The 27,801-nt window shown below is 43.9% G+C and overlaps 1 protein-coding gene across 1 annotated transcript; it reads right to left on the bottom strand.

The window, feature by feature from the left end:
- Window positions 1-16: 16 nt before the first annotated feature.
- Window positions 17-27,660, bottom strand: COG4 (component of oligomeric golgi complex 4). The gene is made up of 19 exons (XM_045443484.1): window positions 27,467-27,660; window positions 24,937-25,019; window positions 23,665-23,779; window positions 21,775-21,949; window positions 20,835-21,028; window positions 18,316-18,421; window positions 17,639-17,796; window positions 16,847-16,905; window positions 13,034-13,167; window positions 11,383-11,501; window positions 10,655-10,821; window positions 9,698-9,863; window positions 5,786-5,848; window positions 2,801-2,917; window positions 2,142-2,234; window positions 1,550-1,633; window positions 1,212-1,313; window positions 807-935; window positions 17-588 (listed from the first exon to the last, which is right to left on the bottom strand). Exons 1-19 carry the CDS (start codon window positions 27,632-27,634, stop codon window positions 454-456), a joined length of 2,367 nt encoding a protein of 788 aa, XP_045299440.1. The 5' UTR covers window positions 27,635-27,660; the 3' UTR covers window positions 17-453.
- Window positions 27,661-27,801: the final 141 nt, after the last annotated feature.

Here is a 27,801-nt window from a genome sequence, read left to right as displayed (position 1 = left end):
AAATAGCACACTGGCATTATCACCAAGGAGTGTCTTTATTCAGCATGAGCATAAACATCATAGCCTCTCCTTGGGAGTAAACCTAATTCCCCAGGTCCCCAGATATACCCAAGTCCTTTAGGGCTGGCATGGAGGCAGCTCGTTTGCTGTAGTGTCTAAGGATGAGAGAATGACCACCCGTGCAGAAGGTTGGCCTGCCTTGGCTTTCCCATGTAGTTAAGAGCCCAGGGGGATTCATTTCTCCTGGTGGGGAGAGACTGCCTGCAAAGCACCACCGAGACAGGTCTGAGTGCAGACAGCAGAGTGAATTGAGCCTTGTTTCCTGCTGCCCGCAGTGGAACAGTCGGGCTGTTAGAGCTCCTCAAGCCAGACATCCTTGCTCAGCTTCTTGGCTGTGGCCACTTAGGGAATGGGCCCTGAAGTATGATGGACCAGGTGGGCTCCCCCTGGCAGCTAGAGACGCAGCCTTTTGATGTCCTCGCTGCGGAAGTCCATGCGTAGAGCCAGCACCTGGCGTACTTCGGCAGGGGTGAGGCGCCATGTCAGTGGGCCAGAGTTGGCACCCCAGTAATCTAGGATCTCAGTGACCTGTGGGGAAGAACACAGAAAGTCAGCAATGAGAGGCTATCCTGAGAGAAGGCCTTGGGCTCCACCAGAGACAGAGCAGGGGTGCCCAGGAAGAAGGTGCTCTGCAGGGCTGGACTGATGGTGGAGGCTTGGTGTGAAGAGGTAGAGAGAGATCCAGATTTTGTTTCTGCCTCCTCCCAGTCACCTATCCCTTGCTAGGCCCGGAGAGCTGCACATACCCGCTCCAGATTGAGGATTGTGGCCATCTGGGAGAGCCGGGCAAACTTGTCTCGGATGGTCCAGGTGGTCACTGTGGTAAGGTAGGCAATGAGTGACCTCAGCTCCTTATCAAACTGCAGACCGCCCAACTGCAAGGGAACGCAAGCTCACTCAGTGTTCAAGGCCTGGCCCTCCAGCCACATGGAACCTGCCCCTAGTTTTCCTCAGTGATGGGCTGCAAGGCAGCTGGACCTCATGTGGTGCCTCAGTCAGCTCCAAGGCCTCAGAAGCCAGGGAAGGTTCGGGTCTGGATATGCAGGGCTTGCGGATGGCAGACAGAGGGAATGCAAGTCCTAGGGTGGCAGGACTTGTCTTCCTCAGAAGAAAAACAACAGAGCTGGGGACCTGTGCTTGCTGGACCTTACCCGGTTAAAGGTGGATTTCAGCACCACTCTCTCCAACTCGACGGCAACAAGGCTGGTCATGAGGCTGGTCAGGCTGTCATAGATGACTGGGGACAGGCTTGCCTGCACACAGAGGGTAGACATTAGCGGGAGTCCTACCTAAGCCGCTCTGACTATATAGGACTCTTCAGTAGGGGGTGGTGGGCACAGTTACAGGAGGCCATTGGGGAGTGTGTCTACAGGCTGGGGCTTGGAAGAATTTTCAGAGTTCCCAGTAGGAGTGTGATGAGAAGACAAAGGCTGTCGATTTGGGCAGAGGTGGGTAATTCCATAACCTAGTCCCTAGAGCCTCTGCTCACCTTGAACTCTGCCATTTGTTGCTCCAGGTTAAGGATGAACTGTTGTACCCAAGGATCATTAGCCTCATAGTCATTGAATTCTTCCTGTTGTCAAGAAACAAGCTGGGTCACGGGGGGCCTCTCCAAAAAGTACCATGCACCCCACCCTGCTTTCACCCCTTTAAGAAAACAGAGGAAGAGGTCTTGTAGCTTCTGACTCATTCAGCTAAAAAGCAGCATGGACGCCCAAGCCAGCATATACTGTTGCTACTGCTTTATCATACTTCTGATCAGCAAATGGCTCTGGGCTGCCAAAAATGTTGCTGTCAAAAATGACATCATTAGGCTAGAAAATAAAGCTCTGAAGTCTATCGTAGGTGGGACAGAAAGCCTCAATAAAAGAGGACATATCAGGTCATGGCAAACTCCCTTTAGGTGTCTCTCAGAGCCCTTCTAAGTGCAGGAACAACCTGCTTACTGGGAAGAACCTAGTCTTTGAGGGTGAGGGAAGTGGGCCAGAGAATCATGTAAGGTCTGGTCTGTTGAGACAGCTCTGCTGCCCTCCAGCTGGGGGTTGGGAGAATGAGGGGTAATCCTGGGCCTTATGGCTGACCTCCTCGATGTTGTGGGAGACAGATAAGAAGGTGTTGATCCAAGGCTGCACCTGTGGCTTGATGGCTGTGCTGTTTAACTCCGTCAGCCCTTCCTGCGGGACAAGGCAGAGATGCGTCAGTCACAAAAGGCACATGTACCTACCCCTTCCCTTCTGCTCCATCCATCCCTTGACCACCAGGGCATTCTTCCAGTTCGCAGGCTTTCCTGTGGGCCTGTCCAAAGTCTAAAAGAGATAATGCTAATAAAAGAGGTCAGAAACAACATGTTCATTTCCAGATCTGTGCCAATTCAGGTCCAGGTCATGGGACTGGTTTGGCAAACTCAAAAGAAGAGACTTCTGAGTGCCTGGTACTAGGCAGCACCTTTGGTTAAGGCCAAGCAGTGGGTCCAAGTAACCAAGTGGTTCCATTTCCTCTGAGCACCTTTCTGGGCTCTTGGCACTGTGGGGGCCAAGTGGAGACTCAAGAGGACCAGAATGCTGGCTTGTCAGCATGACAACTGCTGAAAAATCTTCAGTCTTCAAGGGACTCACATGAGTTCAGTTTCTTGCATGCTACTCTCTCATTCCTCCTATGGAGCCCATAATAAACCAGTAACAATATGCTCAGAGCAACACTCAGGCACAGGATTCAGTCAGCAACTGATCCTGGGGCTTACCTGCAAGAGGTCTCGGAATTTGTTGGACACGGCAGCCAAGTCAGAAAGGCAGCTGTCAAATTTGGCCTGGGCCTGCTCCCCTCCAATGCCCTGGCTGAACAGCTTGGTGCAGTCACTCTAGGAGAGAACACCTGGCTATCAGGCTTCCCAGCATGGATGGGCCATGTGGGTGCCTGGAGGGTGAAGAGGATGCCCCATGTACAACCAGCCATTTCTCCAGCTTCAGCTTTCTCTAAGAGCAGCTATGGTTGATCCTAGACAACAGTCCTTGAGAGGTTTCAGAAAACAAGTGGCTAGCCACTTGACTCCCATTTCCCCCTTTGTAATATGAGAGTATTGGTAACAGAGGGTGTGAATAAGAAACACAAAAACCAGAAGATTTTTCATACCTTTAGAGTCAGACATTCCTAGCTTCAAATCCTGGCTTAGCTACATATTGACTGAGTGACCTTGGTCAAGTGATTTAAAGCTTCTGAGCTTCAATTTCCCTGTTTAAAAAGTGGGAACACAAATCCTTGTCCCCATGGTAGTTGGAAGAGTTGAATGCACAAAGTGCTTAGCTCAGTTCCTGTCAAGTAGTAGACACTAAGGAGATGCTAGCTTTTATTATAGGTTCTGTTTTTTAAATAATTTGGTCTGGCTGCCCAAGGGAGATCATCATGATCACAACTAAGATTTATTTTTTTTTTTTTTAAATTTTTTTTTTTCAACGTTTATTTATTTTTTTGGGGACAGAGAGAGACAGAGCATGAACGGGGGAGGGGCAGAGAGAGAGGGAGACACAGAATCAGAAACAGGCTCCAGGCTCTGAGCCATCAGCCCAGAGCCTGACGCGGGGCTCGAACTCACGGACCGCGAGATTGTGACCTGGCTGAAGTCGGACGCTTAACCGACTGCGCCACCCAGGCGCCCCAATATGATCACAACTAAGATTTAAATGCTTACTGTATGCCAGGCCCTGTTTAAAGCATTTAACTTTTATTAATTAAAGTACCTATCTTATGAAGTAGGTACTATTACTACCCCTTTGTATAGATGAGGAAACTGAGACACAGAGAAGTTAATAATTTATCTAACACCACACAACAATTAAGTCATGGAGCTAGGATTCAAGCTGGGATTCTGGCTCCAGAGTTCCTGTTCCCAATCCCCACACGATAGCCTAGGAGTAGAGAATGCACAGGGGGAGCTGCTTGAAACTCACCACGTTTTGGTTTGCCAGGAACTGCCTGAATTTCTTGTAGTCTCCTCAGAAGTTTGTGCTGTTTTGGCCACAGCAGGAGGAGCAGTGTGGAAGAGTTGCAAAGGGACTGATACAGCAGGCAGAAGCCCTCAGTTACACAGCAGCTACAATATACACTATCTTTACCTAGCCTTTTAAACTCATCTGTAAAATGGACATCACACCACCTGACCTATCTCAAAGGGCTGCTAGTGGGATTCAGAAAGAATACCTGCGAATGCAAATATAAGTTGGGTAGAATTTATGGCAATTGTTTTTTCAGCTCTTTGCTATCCTTTTTTACTTGGCTAATTCTACCGGCTCAGTTCTCAATTTCTAACATTTCCCAAAATATTCCTTCAAAATCCAATATTCGAACGTAAAGGATAAAGTCTGGAATACAATCTAAGGTGACATGACTTAACAATAACAGCCACTCTGCTGAACACATACCATGTGACAGATCCTGTGCTTTTGGTACTTTGTAAGTAGCACTCTTACTTTATTCCATTTTAAGGCCTTTTTGGTGTAAGTTCCTCATCTGGTCCGGTTTTCAGTACTACTGTAAACTCCCACCTGACTGCTCTCCCTGCGCCTCCTTCTCCCCTGTGCTGGGTCCTGGCCTCTGCAGGCTGCTCAGCCCTAGAGCTGCCACTTATCATCAGCCTGTGCCTCTGCAGCACTGTATCTTCCTTGAAATAAGGGTCTGCTGAGGCAGCAGGACCCCGGCTTCCCTCCTCTCCCAGAGGCAGAGTTTGAGACTGGAGCAGAGTTAGGCTCTTTGTTTTCTTTTTTTTAAATTTTTTTTTTTTTAACGTTTTATTTATTTTTGAGACAGGGAGAGACACAGCATGAACGGGGGAGGGGCAGACAGAGAGGGAGACACAGAATCGGAAACAGGCTCCAGGCTCTGAGCCATCAGCCCAGAGCCTGACGCGGGGCTCGAACTCCCGGACCGCGAGATCGTGACCTGGCTGAAGTCGGACGCTTAACCGACTGCGCCACCCAGGCGCCCCAGGCTCTTTGTTTTCTAACACTTAACAAAGTGATTGCTCCATGCTGCTATTTATAACTGTTAATACAATTATGAACTACCACCGCATGTGTCTCACATAGCTCATGTTTTATATTACTACATTCATTTTTCACAACTCTGCGAGGCAGAGATCATTCTTCCTGTTTATACATGAAGATGCTGAGGCTCAGGGAGGTAGAGAACTTGCCTCATGCCACACAGCTGGTCAGTGGTCCAGCAGAGACATGAACTTAGGGGGATCTGACTTCTAAGCCCAATCAATTTCCAACACACTATGCAGCCTTCCTTTAAAAAAATGGTTAACTGCAACAGCTTTGTACAGGCTTTGGCAAACCCTATTTCATCTTAATTTCCTAACATTTTTTTGAGGACTTTATCATTTTTTTAAGTGCTTTCAACCCTTTTTTAGTTAGGCCCCCCAGTAAACCCTAATTAGGGCAGGAAGAAGATCTGTTTTGTAGATGAGAGTCCCCAAGCTCAGGGAGCTAAGGGACTTATCTGAGGTCACAGGCCAAGTATGTGCCACAAGTGCTAATTTAAATCCTCATCTTCCAGCTTGTGGGTCAGAGGTCCTCCCATGTTGATCCCCTCAAGTGCTCTAAAGGAAGGCTGGCTCAATGCCAGCGAATGCACAGGCCCTACCAGAACAAGCGCGTAGGAACCCCTCTCACAGGGAGGCCCGGAGAGGCTGCAGCTACTGAAAACTGATAGGCAATTTTCTTCATACCTCCAGAGTCTTCTTCAATGTGGAGATGTTCTCACTGCAGACTTCCACGTTGTTCAGGGTCACCTGGGAGGTAAGGACAGAGAATGTGACCCACTGCTCACTGGTGTTTGTACCCACTCCAGTGCCAGACTGGCTGACAGCTGTAATCTTGAGGCCCAGAGGAGGGCTAAGGAACACCCACAGCAATGGCATCAGGTATGGTGCTCAGGTCTTGGATTGGGCAGAATAGTGAACCGGGCTTGCCCTTTCTCCTGTGCCTGACATTAAGGCAGGAGAGTCATCTGATCTTAGGGGTAGTGACCCAAGGTTTCAGATCTTTTTGCTCCATGTTTCGGCACACAGATCTGGGAGAAGTCCTGTGACTTAAAGCCCAGGTCAGTGAGGCAAAGACTGACATTCATTTAAGAAATGCTTCCTGGGGCGCCTGGGTGGCTCAGTCAGTTAAGTGTCTGACTTTGGCTCAGGTCATGACCTCATGGTTTCTGAGTTCGAGCCCCGCGTCAGGCTCTGTGCTGACAAGCTTGGAGCCTGCTTCAGATTCTGTGTCTCCTTCTCTCTCTGCCTCTCCCCTGCTCACATCTGTCTCTGTCTCTCTCTCAAAGATAAGTAAAGATTAAAAAAAAAATAAAAAAAAAAATGCTTCCTGAAATCCACCCTCTCATAGGGTCCACAATTCCAGAAGGGAAGTCAGGTAAGAAATATCAGATAAAGATAAACACCATGCAGAAAAATAAAGCAGGGTGAGTGGACAGAAAGTGACAGGCCACAGGGCTAAAGCCAGGAATAGAGTCAGGTCTCCCTCCTCTCAGCCAAGAGCTCCTTCTTTCATAACTCTATTGCCTTATAAGCTTGATACAGAAATACCAATCATAAAAAGCAGCATGTGACAAAAGTGATGATGAAGGCACCAATTGCTATGGTCATTTAGAGGAAAGAAACATTTTGCTCTAAGGCATTCAAGGAAAGCTCCATGGCTGAATTGTAACTGAGATGAACTTTATTCAGATCAAAAAGTCTGGAGTAATTCTGACAGATGAGGGTGAGTACATTTCTCCACTCCTATCAGTCTTTCTATAGGGCACTGTCCTGTTTGCTATTTTCTTAATGGTATTTAGGATTATCCAGTATCATTTTGTTTGTTTCTTGTTTGCCTTTCCCACTAGAATGAGGGCTCCATGAAGGCAGGGATCTATTCTGTTCTCTTTAGAACTGTATCTTTAGTTTTAACACTGCCCAAAAGAACTTTCTTGATGATGGAAATATTCTAAATCTGAACTGTCCAGTATAGTAGCCCCTAGTCATCTATGGCTACTGAGCATTTGAAATGTGGTTAGTGCAACTCAGGAACTGGATTTTTGGTTTAAACTTAAATTTAAATAGCCACCTCTGCCTACTGGCTACCCTATTGGGCAATGTAGCTCCAGAACCTAGAACAGTGTCTGATATATAAAAGTTTCTCAAATAAATATCTGTTGACTGAGTAAATAAATGTGTTCTGAAGAAGGGAGAACATACACAGTTGCAGAGTGGCAGAAAATCCCAAAAAGTATTTGGGAATAAGCAGAGTCAGTACACGGATGTGCAGAAAAACAGCAAGAGTTTGTAAAGCTGCAGAGGCGAGTGCAGTCAGACTGGGACTTGGGTGCTATGCTCTCCTGTGGACAACGGGTTGGCACTGAGGGTTATGTAAAACAGGTGAATGCCATACGAACACAGCTGTGGCTTCAGAATACTAAGTATTACTTCTAGAGGCTGTGCAGAGCAGGAATCAGAAAGTATGAGAGGATCATACTGTCTCTGAACAGGTGTGCTGGTGGCATGACCATGAAGGCAGGGATGAGGTAGGGAGGAGCCTATTTTCAAAAAGATGACTCAGGAACTTTAGGATTTCAGAGTAAAAGAAGAATTCGAGAACCCCAGGGATTGAGACTAGGATGGCCCTCTTGTGTTCCCTAGAGTGCTTCCCTCATCAGTGTCCTGCAGCTAATCGTGAAAGATCATGCTGCTGACAGTGCTGCTAAGGCCGCTTCCATCGGGGAGGGATAAGACTTAAAGCCTTTCATTAGCATGCCACAACACAAGGCTGCTAACATCACAAGCTTCCAGAGAAATAAGTGTACTGTGATGACAGCTCAAGGATGAGGGCCACAACTTAAATGTTTCCAAAGCATTTAGGGGCATAAGAAAAATCTGTCATAAAGGGAAAATGGATTTGGGTTCAAGAGGTATCGATTTCAAAGCTTCCTTGTACTGACAGTCCTTGTAAGCAAGGATTCACTGGGCTTATCCCCGGCTCATGGAGAATGATATGTCAACACCGTTGGGGAATTCATCTTGACAGCCAAATGAATCAAGGTGACATAAGAAATGAGTGCTGCAGTGGGAGCGATGACATTTTAAGTACTTGGCGTCAGGAAAACTAGAAATCTGTCACTAACCATTTAGCATCACCTTTCATGTTGGCCTTATCTTTTGGGCCCTCAAACAATGAAGCTGTGCATGGCAGCCGAGAATGTGCAAAAACACAGCAGCCAGTGTAATGGGGACTTGCGGGGCCAAGTGGAGGAAAATATCCTGCGCTAGAGGGGTAGGATAAGTGAGGCTCAGAGGCTGTCAACAAACCACCAAGCAAAGATGCAAAGCTAGGAGTCGTTTCTGAGTAGAGAAATGAAAAGAATAAAAGTAAGTTCTGTAGAAAATGAAATAACAGAATGCAAACAAAATGAAAAATTTAAGTCAGTTCATGATCAAATGAAGCTGGTTGCCAAACATTTTGGCAAAGGTCTCCAAAGGTGTATTTCAGAGGTAATAATTTCTTGGAGCTGATCCTCTTTTTTGGCAACAACCAGGACATTCCAGATCAACAGAACCCATGCTCAGGGAAAATATTTTCAGTGACAGGAAGTGAGTGAGGCTGCCTAAACAGCAGTCTGAGGACCAGTTCCTATGGGTTTCCTTGCACAGGTAGGTAGATATTGGTATGTTTAGGCTTCTGTCTCTGAGAACAACAGCTGTTAACACTTTTGGGGTCACAGACCTTTTAAGAATCTGATAAAAGCCAAGGACCCTACTTCTAGGAAAAAAAAAAAAAGTATACACTTAGCATCCAACCCCACGGTGTTCAGAGACCCCCATCTGTGGACCACTGATGGAGAGCTCTGCTATTGGATGTCTCCTTCAGGCTCTGTACCCCAGGAGCCAAGATGGCTCTGGCCAATGTGGGGGTGGAGCGGAATGCCAAGACAGCACATGCCAGAAAGGGCTGAGCCAGAATACAGCTGTATTCTTTTTGGCTCATCACAAACTGGCTGTTAACCTTGTATAAATCCCTTCATCCTTTCATGTTTCTTTCTTCCCAGCTATCACACACCTGGTAAGACGCACTGCTTCATTTTGTGTCATTCTGGGTAGCTAAGGGCTTTAAAAAAGGTCATCTTTCTGAGGATGCTGAAAGCCTAAGAAGTTTGCTAGGAAAAGAGCCCTGGTAGGTCTAAATGATCAGTCCCCACCCATGTTGTGGGACTGGCCTTACAGAAGTGGTCTGGAAGCTTGGTACAGATATTACAGTTGGCTCTGTAGCAGGTGCAAACCAAGCATGATACTGAGTGGAGCCCCTCAACAGCTTCGTAGTCCTCTTGGGAATGAGCACTTGGGAGAGCTGAGTTGCAAGGTGCCCAGCCTTCTAGGCAAGGAACAGTTCATGTCCTGCGTTGGGCTGCTCAGAAATAGGTCCCTACTTAGGAAATGGCTTCAGAACCTTCTAAGAGGAGCTTTCCTTAAAGAAGAATTTTCCTTCTATACAGACACTGGAGGAAAAGTTTCCCGTTGAAGGCCAATTATACTGTGGTTTAGAGGTCATAGTTCAAACTCTTGAAATAAACCAACCAGCTCCTGACCTATAGGGCTACCTACCAGGAAGGACAGCTTGGCCTCGTCAGTGCTCTCAATGCCTTTTGTGTCAAATTTGCCTTGCTGGAGGCTGCTGTGCATGATGTTCACAGCACTCGTCACCCCACGCTGGATGTCCTGTAAGGTGGTGGCCGGGAAGCCCATCCGCAGCTTGTTACACAAAACATCCCTGTGGGTGCAGAATGGCATATAGAGACTCACAGCATTCAATCTGGCTTCCAGGACCACAGGACCAGAGGGCCCATGACCCTAACCCAGCAGCATGGCCTGCTCTTTTGGGGGATTAACCAATCCTTGAGACGATAATAGGAAAACTTGAGCATCCAGGGTATGAGAGAGACCCAACAACCCATTAATGGCACTGATGTGACAAGAACATACAGAGAAGACTGGCCAACTCTTTATTCCCTGCGAGGCTCCCAGTTATTAGCATTGAGCTCCAACAGACTCAAGAGGAGGCAGTACAGCTTAGTGAAAGGCAGTACCATACAAGTAGTTAGAGAACAGGTTTGGGGAGTCAGTTCTGGACTCTATTCCATATTCCATCATTTATGAGCTGTATGATCTGAGTCCCAGTTTTCTCATGTAAAAGAGGGCTAATGGTTGTTATCAAGACTGAATAAGAGCAAGAAATTCGAATAGTGGCTGGCCTGTAGCAATGGTAACTATGATTACTTTATTACAACTATTGCCTTCAACTGAGATGCCTATTCTCTTTCCTAGGTCTGAGGGCCAGTAACCCCTCCAATCCAGTCCAGGGAGCACAGACTTGGCCTGTAAGGTATCTGGCTGCTATACAGATGTCTGAAGTCAGGGATATTGTGCTATGGATAGAAGCTCATATCCTATATAGCACTGAACTGGAATCACATGGAAAAAAGGGAAGCAACATAGGCTTAGAAATCAGTCACAACTAGGAGCTTTTTGCTTCCTAGAAAGTAGAAGGGGAGTCAACTGTACCTGAAGTCAGACTCCAGCTCTGTGGTGGCAAGGTTGATCATGGCACAGAGACAGTCGATGCTGGAGCTAGACAGAGCCCGCCCAATGCACTTCTTAACAATGTAGAAGACATCATCCACCATGCTGGATGTCAACTGGCCCTTCTCATAGGTGTCCAGAGCCACAGCCTAACCAAAAGGCAAAGCAGCCAGTAAGAGCTCCAGTTCTGCACACTACTGTTCTAGATAGTTCTGGAACATGCTCTGGCTTTGCTCCCTTTTCTACAGCTTGTCCTTGTTTCTCCCAACATGGCTTACTCTAGTTATATCTTGGTGTCAATTTTCCTTGTCAAAATAGCTTATTTCCCTACTGATGAGTATGTTAGGAAATTAAGTACTTAGGGATTTTGCCCTGGGGACATCTGTTAACTGGGATGTAAGACATCAGGAGAGGCCCTTCTTTCCCGAGTTTCCTCACCCACATACCTCAAAGAAGGCAGGGCACAAGTAGGCACCCTGAGGAGCTAAGGTGTTCTTTTGTGAGCCTTGGGAAACACATCCAGCTGGGTCTCTGGAGAGCATGACAACCCCAAAAACGACCTCTTAACCATACAAAGTGGTACTGCTCAGTCAGCACCCAAGGATATTCTCAAAGCAGGACTAGGAAATGCGACATGCCTTGGCCATTTCTTTCAGCCTGACTTCTTGGACACGAAGCCCCATTTCCAAGGGATGTGTCCTCTGTCCTACCTTATTGACAGTCTCCCTCATGAAGTACTCCTCCATGGTAATATATAAACCAATTAGCTCTTGCATGGTACAGCTCAATAGGCAGTTATTGAGGAGTTTGTCCAGACACTTCTGGTGCTCTAGGGGACAGCCAAGAAAGAAATACTCACTTTTCTTCCCTAAGGCAAAAATACCAACTGTTTTCATTTTCCCGCATTCCTTTCTAGTCTTTGTTCCCAATCTGTACATAATTTACATAGTTATAATCATGGTGCAGATACAATTTTGTATTCTGCTTTAAACCATTTTATCATATACTCCTGAAACTAATGTAACATTGTGTTGTCAACTACACTCAAATACAAAAAATGAAAAAAAGATAATATCATAAATATTTTCACAGTTTCTATATAGCTTATTTTTCTTTTAGCTTATTTTTAATGGCCGTATGATATTTATCAGGTAGATAGTCCACATTTTAATTTTTTTAAATGTTTATTTATTTGGGGGATAGAGAGAGTGAACACAAGGTGAGGAGGGGGGCAGAGAGAGAGATAGGGAGAGGATCCCAAGCAGGCTCTGTGCTGTCAGAGCAGAACCTGATGTGGGGCTTGATCTCACGAACATGAGATCATGACCTGAACCAAAATCAAGAGTCAGATGCTTAACTGAGCCACCCAGGCACTCCAGTCCACATTTTTTTTTTAATGTTTATGCATTCATTTTTGAGAGAGAAAGAGAGAGAGCGAGTGAGTGAAAGCAAGGGGAGGAAGGGCAGAGAGAGAGTGGGAAACAGAATCCCAATCAGGCTCTGAGCTGTGAGCACAGAGCCCAATAAGGGGCTCTAACTCATGAACCATGAGATCATCACTGGAACCGAAATCAAGAGTTGGCCGCTGCTCAACCAACTGAGTCACCCAGGCCCCCTGCCCCAGTCCATTTTTTAAACTCTATTTTTAGGGGTGCCTGGGTGGCTCGGTTGAGCGGCCAATTCCTGATTTTAGCTCCAGTCATGATGTCATGGTTCTTGAGTTTTGAGCCCTGAGTAGGATTCCTGGCTGATGGCTTGGATGGAGCCTGCCTGGGATTCTGTCTCCTGCTCTCTCTGCCCCTCTCCCACCCATGCTTGCACTCTCTCTCAAAATAAATTAAAAAAAAAAAATGAACTCTATTTTTAGACACATAGGTTATTTCTAAATGTTTTGTCATTATTAGAGAACATAGTAATTGGAGATTATAGTGAATTTTTTTTAAGATTTTATTTTTTAAGTAATCTCTATACCCATTGTTGGGCTCAAACTCACAACCCCAAGTTCAAGAGTTGCATGCTCTTCTGACTGAGCCAGCCAGGCACCCCATGTCACTGATCTAAATTAAACACCAATCCCTAACTCAGAGCTGGTGAGGCAACGTGGTGTAGAGAAAAGATTAGAAGAAAATAATTTAACCATTCTGGGTATTAGCTTTCCTCACCTGTAAAATGAGTAAAAGGCTTCAAAGATCCAGTCCATTCCTTAACATTTAGTTAAGTCTAGCTTTCCTAGTTTGCCACAGACCTCAGATGCTAAGAAGCCCTAGTTACTTCCTTGTTAAGAGATCTGTGGCTTAACTATCAGAAAACAGTGCCAATTCTGTCCCAGCCCTCCCAGAAAACATGGGAAACACGTCTTACCTTGCTTTACTTCTTCTGAGGCCATGGAGTCCCCTACCTCAAAATCAGAGCTGATCCTCTTCCTGAGGAAACGTAAATACAGCTCACTGCGGGCATTCATTAGGGTCACCTCAGTCAGGATAGGGTCCAGTTCCCTGAGATACATGGAGCAGAAGGAATAAGCAGGACGACACTGGATTCCCTTAGATTTAAGAGATACAGGGCAAAGAGTCCCAAACTCCCTCTTCCACTGGGCCCAGAAGGGTTAGCTCTGCCAGATGGTCATCCTGGTCTGCTGGCCCAATTATAATCAGAGACAGCTGTCAACCACATATTCCACTTACCCGTTTCACCTGAACCATTCACCTACAAAAATGCTGTCAGGGCTAAATAAGAGACTGGGAGGTATATTTTTGTCAGTGGTTTGAATAAAAATGATCTATGCCTCACATGAAAGGAACCACAACTTCCCATCCTCTTATTTAGCTGTGGTGGGATTTTAGGCTAAACCATTAAGCTGTGTCCCACACCCATTCACCTACCCAGATGAAGAGCCAAAACAATCTTTTTTTTTTCCCTTTTAATGTTTATTTTTGAGAAAGAGAGAGTATGAGTGGGGGAGGGGCAGAGAGAGGGAGACCCAGAACCCGAAGCAGGCTCCAGGCTCTGAGCTGTCAGCACAGAGCCTGATGCAGGGCTTGAACTCACGAACCGTGAAATTATGACCTGAACCGAAGTCAGACTCTTAACCGACTGAGCCACCCAGGTGCCCCGAGCCAAAATAATCTTGAATAAAATAACAAAATTGAGGGGTACCTGAGTGGCTCAGTGGGTTAAGTGTCCAACTCTTGATTTTAGCTCAGGTCATGATCTCATGGGTTTATGAGTCGAGCCTGTATTGCAAGGAGCCTGCTTGGCTCTCTCGTTCTGTTCATCCCCTGTTCTTGCTCGCTCTCTCTCAAAATAAACAAATAAACTTAAAAAAATTATTTTTTTAAAGTTTTTTTTTTTTAATGTTTATTTTTGAGAGAGAGAGAGAGATCAAGCATGGGTCGGGGAGGGGCAGAGAGACAGAGGATCTGAAGTGGGCTCCATGCTGACTGCAGAGAGCCCAACGCAGGGCTTGAACTCACAAACCTTGAGATCATGACCTGAGCCGAAGTTGGATGCGTAACCAACCGAGCCACCCAGGTGCCCCTATTATTATTATTTTTTTGAAATAGGCTCTATGCCCCACGTGGAGCCCAACATGGGGCTTGAACTCACAACCCTGCGACTGAGACTTGAACCGAGATGAAGAGTCAGATGTTTAACCAAATGAGCCACCCAGGCACCCCTGATGAGTGATTTTTTAAAAATGTTTATTTATTTTTGACAGAGAGAGAGAGAGAGAGAGAGAGAGCATGAGCAGGGGAGGGGCAGAGAGGGAGACACAGAATCTGAAGCAGGCTCCAGGCTCTGAGCTGTCAACACAGAGCCTGATGTGGGGCTTGAACCCACGCACTGTGAGATCATGACCTGAGCCAAAGTCAGAGGCTTAACCGACTGAGCCACCCAGACGCCCCTGATTTTTTTTTACATTTGTTTATTTATTTTGAGAGAGACAGCATGAGCAGGGGAGGGACAGAGAGAGAGAGAGAGAGAGAGAGAGAGAGAGAGAGAATCCCAAGTAGGCTGTCAGCACAGAGCCTGACATGGGGCTCAATCTCATGAACCAGGAGTTCACAACCTGGGCCAAAATCAAGAGTTGGATGCTTAACTGACTGAGCCACCCAAGCACTCTGAGTGACTTTTTTTAATGTTTATTTTTTCAGAGAGAGAGAGAGAGAGAGAGAGAGAGAGCGAGAGAGAGAGCACGTGTGCAAGCATGTGCCTGGGGGAGGGGCAGAGAGAGAGGAAGACAGAGGATCTGAAGTGGGCTCTGTGATGACAGCAGAGAGCCCAATGCAGGGTTCAAATCCATGAACTATGTATGAGATCATGACTTGAGCTGAAGCCAAACACTTAACAGACTGAGCCAACCAGGTGCCCCTAAAAAAATTATTAAAAAAAAATAATAACAAAGTTGAAGGACTCACACTTCCCAATTTCAAAGCTTACTACAAGGCTACAGCAATGAAGACAGTGTGGTAGTGGCATAAAGATAGGCCTACAGTTTAGTTGAGAGTCCAGAAATCTTCACATTTATGATCAATTGATCTCCAACAAGAGTGCTCAGACAATTCAGTAAGAATAGTCTTTTCAACAAATTGTGCTGGGATGACTGATATCCACATTAAAAAGAACGAAGTTGAACCCCTCCTTCACATCATATACATATGTTAACTCATTTTCCACACTAAACTCCAAGAGATCTTTTCAAAACATTTATCTGGTCATACTGTAATCATATGATTTCCATAGCGCTTAGGATACAGGACTCTGAATAGCCTGACTCTAAAAACAACCTCTCTGGATTCATCTCATACCAGGCTCTCCCCAACTCTTTGCATTTCAACTACACTGCTCTTCTTTCCCTGCTCTACCTGGAACACTCTTCACCTCTTATTTGTATTTACCCTTTTTTGTTTTAAGTTTATTTATTTATTCTGAGAGAGAGCGTGACAAGGGCAGGGAGAGAGGGAGAGAGAGAATCCCAGCAGGCTCTACAGCGACAGTGCACAGCCTGATGCGGGGCTCAAACGTGAGAGTCTGCAAGACCATGAACTGAGCTGAGACCAAGAGTCAGATGCTTAACTGACTGAGCCACCCAGGTGCCCCTTATTTCTATTTACTCTTAAGGTCTCAGATCTAAGGTCATTTCCTCAGAGATTTTTCCTTGAATTTCATCAGCTTAGGTTACATCCCTTTATTATATGCTTTCCCGCACCATACACTTAGTATATCATATTGATTAACAACAGGAACTCTAGAGTCTGCTTGGATTCTGTTCCTGACTGCCATCTTCTCACTGTATGACTGTCAGCAAGTCACTTAACCTCTTCAGGCTTTGGTCTCCTCATCTATAAAAAATGTTTATGGATTAAATCTGTGATCCTCAAATGAAGGGATTTTACCCCCCACCCTCCACCCCTGAGACATTTGGCAGTGTCTAGTGACATCGCGCTATCAGTATCTCGTGGGTGGAGGCCAAGGACACTACTAAACATCTTACAGTGAAGAACACAGTCCTCTATAACAAGGTATTATCCAGCCAAAATGCCAATAGTACAGAGGCTGAGAAAGCCTGGAATAAATGACTGAATATTTGTTAAGTGCTTAGAACAATGTATACCATATAATGAATACCATATACGTGTTAGCTATTATTATCTGTCTACTTTAGACTACAGACACCACAAATAAAGAATTATGTTGGGTTTGCTTACTTGCTGCCACCTTCATACTACCAAACATGAGTGCGTGGCACCTAATATGTACTCAGTAAAAATTTACTGATTGAATACATTTTTATAATGTTTGGGTTTTCTTTTAATGATTATGTATTACTTTTATTTATTTTTTTAAATGTTTATTTATTTTGAGCGGAAGAGAGAGCGAGGAGAGGGGGGCAGAGGAAGAGAAAGAGAATCAGGCTCAGCATAGAGCCTGATGCGGGGTTCAATCTCATAAATCATGAGATCATGACTTCAGCTGAAATCAAGAGTCAGAAGCTTAACCAACTGAGCCACCCAGGTGCCCCAAGCATTTATTACTTTTATTAGAAAATAGTAAAAGCTTGAATCATAGATAAAATATTTTTAAAACATAAACCACATTGTAACAGTGCAGTCTCTGAATGATACATGATTACCAGTTCAAACTTCTATGGGCTGAAGAAAAGAGGATTATTACCTTGGTTCTATTTTTTCTGTTGTAGAATTTCTCATCAAGTTGTTCTGGACATGTCGGAACTGCAATATACCAAAGAAATGAGAATGCTCTTCCCCACCCTCCTTACACCTAACTCTTGCTGGTCACTCTAAACTTCCGGCATAGAAGAATGTTTAAGTTTAGTGTGCTTAACAAGCAAGCCAAAAGTAGGCTATCAGAATGATGAGCCAAAGATTTACTTTTGATTTAGATGCTAATGCCCCCCCCCTCCATTACTGCACTTAAAAGTGGTGTTAATGGTATTACAACCAACTACTGTCTAGTAGCGTTCTAGAAATAAAATTGGATGGGCTACTCCTATTTCTAATCCTACTCTTACATCCTCTGCTCAAAGGAAAGGACAAATAAGTTTCAAAGAAAAAAAAAAAAAGCAAGTATTACTGTTAGTACCTAAGGAACTAAGGAGAAATCTGAGACAAATTACTTGACACTTACTATGACCTTAAGAAGTAAAATTCTCCTTGTATCACCTGCACATTCTGTGTTAAGAGAGCTGGTCTAATGTTTCTGTTTTGTGTTTCTTTCACGAAGCCCTTTCTACTTCTTTCGCAATCTTGTACTACGTTATCATCTTGATATCACCTCAAATCCAAAGTAAGCTGGTGACAGGCAAAATGCATGCCAGTTTGCATTCCGTATTTATTTTTCTACCTTCATCTTTTTTCATCCCTTCCCCTCCCCACTCCCATTTAATGTATTCAGTACTGCTGGCTAACATTGTTTCCAAACCCACCTGTGGCTTTCCCTTCTCACCTGCTGGTGGTAGTCCCTCTGCTTGATGAACTTGTCTACCACCTTCTCTACTTGTCTGTCACATTCCACCTGCAAGTATTTTATCAGGGTGTAAAGTCTCCCTGGCCCATAATATGTCTCCACTATTGGTTGGTGGGTCTCTACAATGCGGGCAATACCTAGAATGGAGAAAATGAGAGGACTGGATTCCAAATGTTCTTCCCACAAAATAAACTCCTTTCTTCTATCCAGGACTTATTTGGGGTCTAACTCAACCCTTTTAGACCTGTTTCACCACCCAAAATGAATACAGATGGTTCTTGCCAGTGCTAGGAGTTGCTAAGCAAATTTATCTGTTAAATATGTACAACGCTTGATAAACTAGAAGGCATTTAAGTTATATTGAGAATTTCAGTAGAAGCATCTTTGGAAATCAGCATTACTCTCTTCCTAGTAATTCACCTAAATAGTAAATTTACTCTTAGAGTTTGGGTCTTGAGGAATAGGGAGGATCAAAACACTTGAGAGACTCTAATTTTTGCTAACCAGATACTGAATAGGAAGTTACTTCTCTGATAAATAAATACATGGCAAGCTACAGGATTAAACTGAAGGTTAGCAGGGAGAGAAGAAACGCTAGGATGTGGGCATTACGTGGGAAGGCCTTCAGTCTCCCTCAAGTGGAGAACGAGACTTACCTTCAAACAGAAGAGTGAGTGTGTCTGCAAAGATGACTGCAGCCCTCCGGTCACGCATGTCTGTCCCCAGCACCAACAGTAGATTCTCTTCAGCTTTACTGGCCACCTGAAAAAAGTGGAAAATCCACAGGAGTTCTCGGATCAAAGGTTGGCCTCGGTTTTCCAAAAAGATCTCCCATTGACTTTCTTTTTCCCATGTTTGCTTTGATGCTTGAAAGCCTTCACAGCACACAGGAACCTCCCAGTGGGCTCGGGGTTGTCTGGCCTCAGGCAAGACAAAGAACTTGAACACAGTGGTAACTCTTCTTCAACTCAGAGTTGTAAATAATGCTTTTCTTTCTTTTTTTTTTTTAAATTTTTTTTTTTCAACGTTTATTTATTTTTGGGATAGAGAGAGACAGAGCATGAACGGGGGAGGGGCAGAGAGAGAGGGAGACACAGAATCGGAAACAGGCTCCAGGCTCTGAGCCATCAGCCCAGAGCCTGACGCGGGGCTCGAACTCACGGACCGCGAGATCGTGACCTGGCTGAAGTCGGACGCTTAACCGACTGCGCCACCCAGGCGCCCCAATGCTTTTCTTTTCTTTGAAGATATGTACTGCCATTAGCCAAAGGCAGAGAGTCCCCATTTTCACTAATCTTCTCCAAGTATAACAAAGTTATTAATGGTGCTTCATTGAGCAGGACAAAGAATCTGGGTACCACAGAAGGGATTTTTAAAGGATTAAAAATAAAAGCCATTTCTAGGCCCCAGATGGCAAAGTACTGATAAAAAAAAAGTGCCATAAAAACGGTTACATATATGTATAATGCATTTTCTTTTTAGCCAGCTCCATCTTTCCCTTACTTTAATTAATTTTTTAGAATGTGTAAAACACACACACTTAAACATTCATAAGGAATAAAGGAGTGTTCAGTGAAAAGCCGTTCTTCCTCTTACCTACTCCTCTTGGTCTCCTAAAATCTCTTCTCCAGAAATAACTGTTGTTAACCCTTTGAAAAATATCATATGCTTATACAAACATGTATTTTTATTGCCACTTCTGTTATTTTTTGGAAAATGTTTATTTATTTTGAGGGAGAGCCTACACACAAGTGGGGAAGGGGCAGAGAGAGAGAGAATACCAAGCAGGCTCCACATCGTCGCTGCAGAGCCTGATGCGGGGCTCAATCTCACCAACCCTGAGATCATAACCCTAGCTGAAATCAAGAGCTGGATACTTAACCGACTGAGCCACCAAGGTGCCCTACCACGTCTATCATTTTAAGCAGAAACAAAAGTATTTAGTCTAACTTAACTATACATCAGAGCATGAAGTATGTCACCATGTATGCATCTGTCTCATTTTTTTTTTTTTTTTAAATTTCTAGTCGGTTTTAGTAAATGGTAGCACCCCATCACATGCCTCACCAGTTCAGGGTGAGAATTTTCTAATAAAGCTTTTCTAACATTAATGCTTCCTTTAGTATCATCCTAAGTTCTACGCCTGAATTGAGGGGAGAGACTGGATGGACCCTAAGTTTCTGCGGGAAATCTAAAGTGGTATGTTCCCTCTTTGTAAGGAGATGGGACAGGCCCCAAAGAAAGGACTAACAAGCAATAAATATGTTGCTCCATCCTCATGGGGCCTGCCTGCCCTGAAAAAGGAACTACATCCTTAACCCTTAAGTGTTTCATTACTTCTTGCAGCAGAGAGTCCTAGGCTCCTCTTAGAGCCCCTACCCTCCCTCTACCACCAGCGGTAGTGAGCCAGTGCACGGCTGGCCTCAGCCATCTTGTGCATGTCATGCTTCTTCTTGATCACAGGGCCCTGGTTGTGAAAAGCCTCCAACAGCTCATGGGACAACTTCTCTGGCATCAGTACCTGCTGGTGCTTCTTCTCCTGGCACTCAGTAATCATCCACTGTCTCATTTTTCTTAATGCAGAACAGTGTTCCATTATAGAGAACTCTGGGAGATGTGGCAGAAGGCACTCTGACATATAGTTACAAACAATAACCCTCTGCATACATGCCTGCTGAGATTTGCTTCTTTCCATCTAAGGTCAAGGGAAAGAAGCTGAGACTTTAACTGAAATCTGTTTCTTTTTCAGGATTTAATGATAAGTGACATCACTTGCTTCATCTCAATGTGGCTTATTTTGAGCCTCAAGCCTGGTTATGAAGTCTTAAAACAACTAACCAACAACTCTGAATGCTCTTAAAAGAAGCCAGTTCTTGGCTGACAGCTTAAAAAGTGTGATTCAACTTGTCAGAGAATTTGCATTTTAGTTTTCTTACATTTTCACCTAGTTGTTGGAAATGAATGTGCATCAATAGCAGTTTCAGCCATGACTAGTATGCAGCAGGCTGGCAACACATAAGTGTTGAATGAATGTATACATCCAGTCCTGCTACACTACAGGCAAGAGAAGAAAAGGGCAAAGTGAGAAAGAATCCACAGAAATTGGATTGATACAGCGTCCAAATCTGCAGTCAGAGAACCATACCACTAACCTACCAAGCAATCGGGGTCATACCTGCTTGCAAAGGTATTCTGAGAACTTGCTTAATCCCTCCTCATGCAGACCCAGGAGTGGGAAGATCTTGAAGAAGCGCTCCACCTGAGGCAAATCCCCTTCCTTGGTAGCAATGGCAAACTTCTCTGTTACAATGGCTTTGAGACGCTGCTCAGCTTCCTGTAGCAATTTCAGGTTGGCGTCAATCATGCTGCCTGTGCAATGGGGGGGAAATTGAGAATTAATATAAAGAATGGTACTATGTCAGGTCTATGCCACTTTGTGCACCACTATTCATTAGAAATACATAGAGAAGTTACAATCAAGTAAAAGAAAGAAGATCTGTGCACAAATAACTATAACAAAACAAGTGTATGGTAAGTGTAATAAGAAAAGCGTGCACAAGTTACATTTCTGATTGAATTAGAAAAGTCTTCCCAGAAATGATATCCCATCTTTTAAAGATGAGCAGGGGTTTGATATATGAGTAAGAGGAACATAAGAGGAACATACATTCCAGACAAAGGGAATGAGAGAAACAAAGTAACAGAAACAAAAAGATGAAGAGAAAAAAGTACATACATGTACAGTATTGCAAGTAATATACACTCTGGCATATAGAGAACTCCATATATGTGCACAATGAATGGATTCATGAGTGAATAGTACAAAACCAGGTGAGAAGGCCTAGAATACCAGGCTAAGAATTTAATTTTATGAGTAGACAATAGGGTCAAGTGGAAAGAACCCACTGATCAGAGAACAGATCTGGACTCAGTTTCCTTTTCCGTAAAATGGGAATAATAACACATACCCTAGGATGGACTACAATCTATATAGGGTCGAATACCAGACAAGGAAATTGCCTAACAGAGGTCCTTTTCATGGTTCAGTTTGCCTTATTCAGATTATAGATGCTTATGACTACCGTAGAAATCAACAGTTTGGGATAGATACTTACCTTCCTTGCCCTGTCGGCTGAGTTCAATGACTGATTTGTCTAGGCACAAGTAGCGATGAATATGGGCAGCAGCCTGCTCATAATCTTCATTCCTCAAAGCAGTCTGAACTCCATCCATGCAGAACTTCAGGTCCAAGATATCATCAGCTCTCTGAATGGCTTGATAGAGACGGTTCTGCAAAAAGACTTGGTGCTTAGAAACAATGTCCTATTCTTTCAAAGACATCTCTTCAGAAGGTATGGAGATTCAGGGACAGAATCTGGTTAACCAGAAGCCCTGAACCACTACCACTCACAAAACTGTTATTGACAGATGATCAATAATACTGACAGGTATCATACAATTTTATTTATGTGACCAGATCAATCATTTTAATGGAAGCAGGAACAGGGATAAACCATATGTACATTTGGCTTATGTTAAATTAATAATGGAACCAGAGTGTATTTGATATTTTGGCAACAGGGCATTGTAAACCATGTAATAAAATAAACGAAATATATGTAAATTATTTTTCTTTTAGAATTAAGCAAGAATTTGTTCTTAATGTCTGTTATTTTTGAGACAGAGCGAGCGAGAGAGGGAGGGGCAGAGAAAAGGGAGACACAGAATCCGAAGCAGGCTCTGACCTGTCAGCACAAAGCATGATGAGGAGCTCGAACCCACGAACCGTGAGATCATGTCCTGAGCTGAATTCGCACGCTTAACCAACTGAGCCATTCAGGCACCCAAGCAAGAATACTTTAAAGAAACTTTAATATGTGACTTGGTCGCTGTGTGACTATAGTGTTTCATGGTAAGTTATTTTAGCAGGATCTAGACAGAGTGGGAGGAATTATCCTATTTCATGGGGGCAAACTGAGGCTGAGAATGACGTATTCAAGAGCCCAGATCATATGCTATTCACTACTGTAGTCATTAATGATCTGCGGCACTTGAAATGTGGCTAGACACACTTCACATGTGGCTAGTCCAAATTAAGATGTGTAAGACACACACTGGATTTCAAAGACTTAGTACAGAAATAAAGAAGGCAAAATACCTCACAAATAGCATTTTATAGTAATCATGTTATTTTGGACATAATGGGTTAAATAAAGCATATTATTATAATTATTTTTACCTATTTCTGTTCTTTTAAAAAAATGTCTACTAGTGGGGCGACTGGTTGGTTCAGTTGGTAGAGCATGCAACTTTTGATCTCAGGGTTGTGAGTTCAAGTCCCATGTTGGGCACAGAACCTACTTAAAAATAAAAAAATAATAATAGAGATGGTTACTATAAAATCTAAAATTACATATGTAGTTCATATTCTTTTCCAAGCTGGATACTTTTATTTCATTTTCTTGCCTGACTGCTATGGCTAGAAACTCCAGTACAGTATTGAAGAAAATCAAGAGCTAACATCCTTGTTTTATTCTTGATTTTAAGGAGAAAGCACCCAGTCTTTTACCAGTATGATGTTAGCTGTGGGTTTTTCATAGATTGCCTTTATCAGGTTGAGGAAATTCCCTTTTATTCCAAGTTTTATGGGTTTATGCTTTTTCCGAGTTTATCAGATGATCATGTAGTTTTGTCCTTTATTCTATTGATATGGTAGATTATATTAACTGATTTTCAGATGTTAAAGCAACCCTGCATTCTCAGTCATAGTATAATCCTTTTTATATGTTGCTATATTTGGTTTGCTGGTTTGTGGTGTTTTGAGGATTCTGAAATCTTTACTCATAAAAGGTATGGGTCTGAAGTGTTCTCTTCCTGTGCTATCTTCAGCACAATATCAGTATCTTGCATTAGATTTCTACTGAATGGTGCTGCTCTAATTTTTAATGTCGTGGCTTTTCTACTGCCCTCTACTAATTCGAACCTCAGAAGTTCAATGGGATTACCTTAGCCAGGTCAAGCTGACGGACTTTGCTGGACACATTCTCAGCTAGATTGCAGGTAAAGGTGATCATTCCAGCTAGCTGCTTTGCATCTCCTTCAATCAACTGCAGGTTGGGACTGGAGACATATGTCAGCACACACATATCCATAGGGGGAGAAGGAATGAGTAAGAGATGGAAAGTTTTTTGTAGATGGAGATCATGTCTTCTATTCTCTTTGTACCTCCCCACAACTTTTAGCTCAGTTCGCTCTACTCACAGCTTTTTCTTTTTCTTTCTTTTTTTAAAAGTGTATCTATTTAGCACCGTCTGGGTGGCGCAGTTAAGTATCCAACTTCAGCTTCAATCACAATCTCATGGTTCATGAGTTTGAGCCCCGCATCGAGCTCTCTGCTGTCAGCACAGACCCTGCTTCAGATCCTCTTCCCCTCCCCCCCCATTTGCGTACTTTCTCTCTCTCTAAATAAATAAATAAACTTAAAAAAAAGTTTACCTATTTATTATTTTGAGAGACAGAGAGAGCATGAGCACCCTCATGCGCGTAAGTGGGGGAGGGGCAGGCAGAGAGGGAGAGAGAAGGCATCCCAAGCAGGCTTTGTGTACTGTCAGCACCGAGCCCAACCTGGGGTCCAAACCTATGAACTGAGAGATCATGACCTGAGCCAAAGTCAGACGTTTAACTGACTGAGACACTCAGGTACCCCTACTCACAGCTTTTTCTAAAAAGTATTTTACTGAAAACTCAGGCCAATATTAAATAAAAAATTACTCTCTATAAGTACTAAAGACACCCCTAAATAGGCACTGCTAAAGAACTAGAGAACAGATGCTTCCAATTGCTGAGTATAAAATACACTAACCAACAATCACAGAGGGTGAAGAGGTCAAAGAGCAATTTTTATGGCTAACAAATACACAAAGTTTGTAAGAACAATGGTTCTCAAACTTGAAACATACATCAGAATCACATGGTATGCTTGTTAAAAGCGTGTCAGATTCCTGGGCTTCACACCCAGAGTTTCTGGTTCAAGAGGTTTTGAGTAGAACCTTGTAATTTGCATTTCCAATAAGTTTCCAAATGAGTTTTGGTACTTGTTGGTCCAAGGATACTTTGACCAGTTGATTATACCCTTAAGTGTTCATTTTACCTTGAAGTAATCCTCCTCTACACTTCAAAATCAACTGGCATTTTATAACAGAAAGTTAGGAAAAACAGGAACTTATCCAGTGGACCTTGCTGGAATTACAATGGCTCTTGTTGAGATGGAGACTCACCCCATCCGGTGTAGAGTGACCATTTTACTTTCAATGGTGTTTTGCTGTTCCAAAAGAGCATCCAGTTCTCTCTCTACCACTTTCTGAAAAATAGACAAGCATTTTGTCATCAGAATGGTCATAAGGAACTTTAAAAAATGATCTAACCCAACCACCTAGCTGAAGGGTGAATCCCATTCCAAATGTCTTTCCTTTCACTAAGTTCCCCTAAGGCTTTAATGAACAATACTTCATTTTTGCAGTGATCACATTGCATAATGGTTGCTACCTTCTGTATATTTTCATTCCATTTAGCAGATGAATACCACAAAGGAAGGGAACTTTTATTCAGTATCATTATCTTAGTGCCTAATGCAGGAAAGCATTTAAAATATAATGGCTAAACAAATGAAATTTCTTAAGTGGCAGTTACAAAGACTCTCTTCGCAGTGTACAGTGATACAATCAGTACCCGGAAAGAATAAGTATATAATTGTCTCAGCCAAGTTATTTACTACATCACTCCAACTAATGTAACCTTCTTATGCTTGAGTTTCTTGATCTGTAAAATGTAAGAGTATCCCACAGGACTGTTGCGTGAGCCAAACAAGATAACAAACATAAACTACTTAACGCAGTATGGTGGCATATTGTTCAATAATAGCCATTATTATCAGCTATGCATTTCTATTAAAATAATTCAGTAGGATCCAGAGGGAAACTTCCCTGGACAGTCATCAGATACAAATACAGAACTGATATTGTTCTGTCTGGAAGATGGACTTAAATTTCCCTTAAAAATGGACTAACTCAATGAATGCAAGCTTAGGAATGTTAACAGTACTGAATTTTATGGAGTGCCTGGGTGGCTCAGTCAGTTGAGAGTCCGACTCTTGGTTGTGGCTCAGGTCATGATCCCAGGGCTCTGGGATGGAGCCCTGCATGAAGCCCCGTGTTGGGCTAGGTGCCGAGTGTGGAGCCTGGTTTATTCTTTCTCTCTCTTCCTGTGCCCCTCTCCCGAACTCATGCACTCTAAAATTAAATAAATAATAAATTCTTAACACTGAATTTTATAAAGCACATCTTGCTGAAAAATGTTATCATAAACTGCTCGAGTTGGTGCAAGTTAATGCTTGAAACTATTCAAAGATATCAATAATCCCCCCTTGCTCTTGCTGAAACTGTTTGTACTCACAACCTTAATTAAAAATTTAGTTTAGGAGGTGCCTGGATGGCTTAGTTGGTTAAGTCTCTGACTTCAGCTCATGTCATGATCCTGGGGTTCATGGGTTCAGAGCCCTCCATCAGGCTCTGTGCTGACAGCCTGGCATCTGCTTCACATTTTATGTCCCCCTCTCTCTCTGCCCCTCCCTCGCTCACACTCTTTCTCTTGCTCTCTCTAAAAGAAACACTAAAAGTTTGGTTTGGGAGGGGGTGCCTAGGTGGCTCAGTCGGGTAAGCGTCTGACTTCAGCTCAGGTCATGATCTCACGGCTTGTGGGTTCGAGCCCCGCGTGGGGCTCTGTGTTGACAGCGCAGAGCCTGGAGCCTGCTTCAGATTCTGTGTCTCCCTCTCTCTCTGCCCCTCCCTGGCTCGTGCTGTCTCTCTCAAAAATAAATAAACATTTAAAAAAAATTTAAAAAGTTTGGTTTAGAGAACAGCTACTAAACGTTTATTAATTAATTAATTTAGAGATAAAGTGCAAGGGGGGGGGGGAGAGAATCTCAAGCAGGCTCCACCCTCATCCCCATGACCCTGGGATGATGACCTGAGCCAAAATCTAGAGTTGATGTTCAGCTGACTCAGCCACCCAGGCGCCCGCTACTAAAACTTTAGATCAGAGCTTGGATCTCTTTCTTCTGACTGGCAAGGAACCCAAATGATATTCACAAATATACTGACAGCATCAGGTTGCCACGGAAAATGAAGGAGGCTGTAAGGAATCTTCAAGAGAATACAGTCCATCCTCCTTATTGGCCAGAAAGCAGGGGCCCGAGGGATGAAAGTCACTTGTCCAAGATTAGACAGTTGTACCTGTCTTTAAACCTCAAGCTTCCACAAAGCTGTACACTTACCGAACTACAGTTACACCCCCAAATCTTTTCCCACAAAAATAAGTCTTAAAACGCTTCAAGTTTATTTGCAATAACTTCTTCCTTAAATATTTGAGATAACACGGTGAAAACGTTTCCTAATTTTTATATTGCTAAGTCAACGCAAGGGAGCCTTTAGTCTTATTTTGAGAAGCGAGTTGACCTACGCTGTCAGTCTAACTACTCCGGCAGAAAAACCTACATTAAGGGCCAGGCAAATAAGTGGGGTGGGGACCAGGAGTGGAGCAGACCGCCCGGATAACAGGGAAAACAAGCTTAGGGGCATCAGTCCAAGTGAATAGAGACGTCAGGTCCCGCCAAATACACTCAATTACAGTCCTGCTTCTTCAATAAGTGCTGTTTTGTTTCCCTCGGCAGAGGCACAGAGAGAACTTCCCACAGCCCGATTTCCCGAGACTGACAAGTCCTAAGCCCATCGCCTCTGGCTAGCCCCCCACCTCCTCGCCGCAGAGCCGTTCGTATACAGCCTCCAGCTCCTGCAGCTCGGTCAGGGAGCGAATGAGCTCGGTGGAGATTTCCGAGCAGCGGCCTCCTCCCATCCCCTCAGGCGTAGAAATCCCTGACAGCTTCTGAGGGGAATCGAGGTCCGCCATCTTGTTCTCCATTTCGCGCTTCCGGCTCCGCGAGGCCCCCTCCTCGTTTGCGCGCCAGGTCTTTTGGGCTGCCCACGAAATGCCCGATAGATTTATGGTTTGTTTTGTTTTTTAAGTCCACCTTAAAAGGTTTATTTTTTATAGTCTCCTGGGAAAAGTAACGGCAATAAGGTATGTTT

The sequence above is a fragment of the Leopardus geoffroyi genome, chromosome E2 (genome assembly GCF_018350155.1).
Source record: "Leopardus geoffroyi isolate Oge1 chromosome E2, O.geoffroyi_Oge1_pat1.0, whole genome shotgun sequence".
Taxonomy (NCBI): Eukaryota; Metazoa; Chordata; class Mammalia; order Carnivora; family Felidae; genus Leopardus; species Leopardus geoffroyi.
The sequence above is the reverse complement of the archived record's forward strand: the minus strand, read 5'-3'. Positions and strand labels throughout refer to the sequence as shown.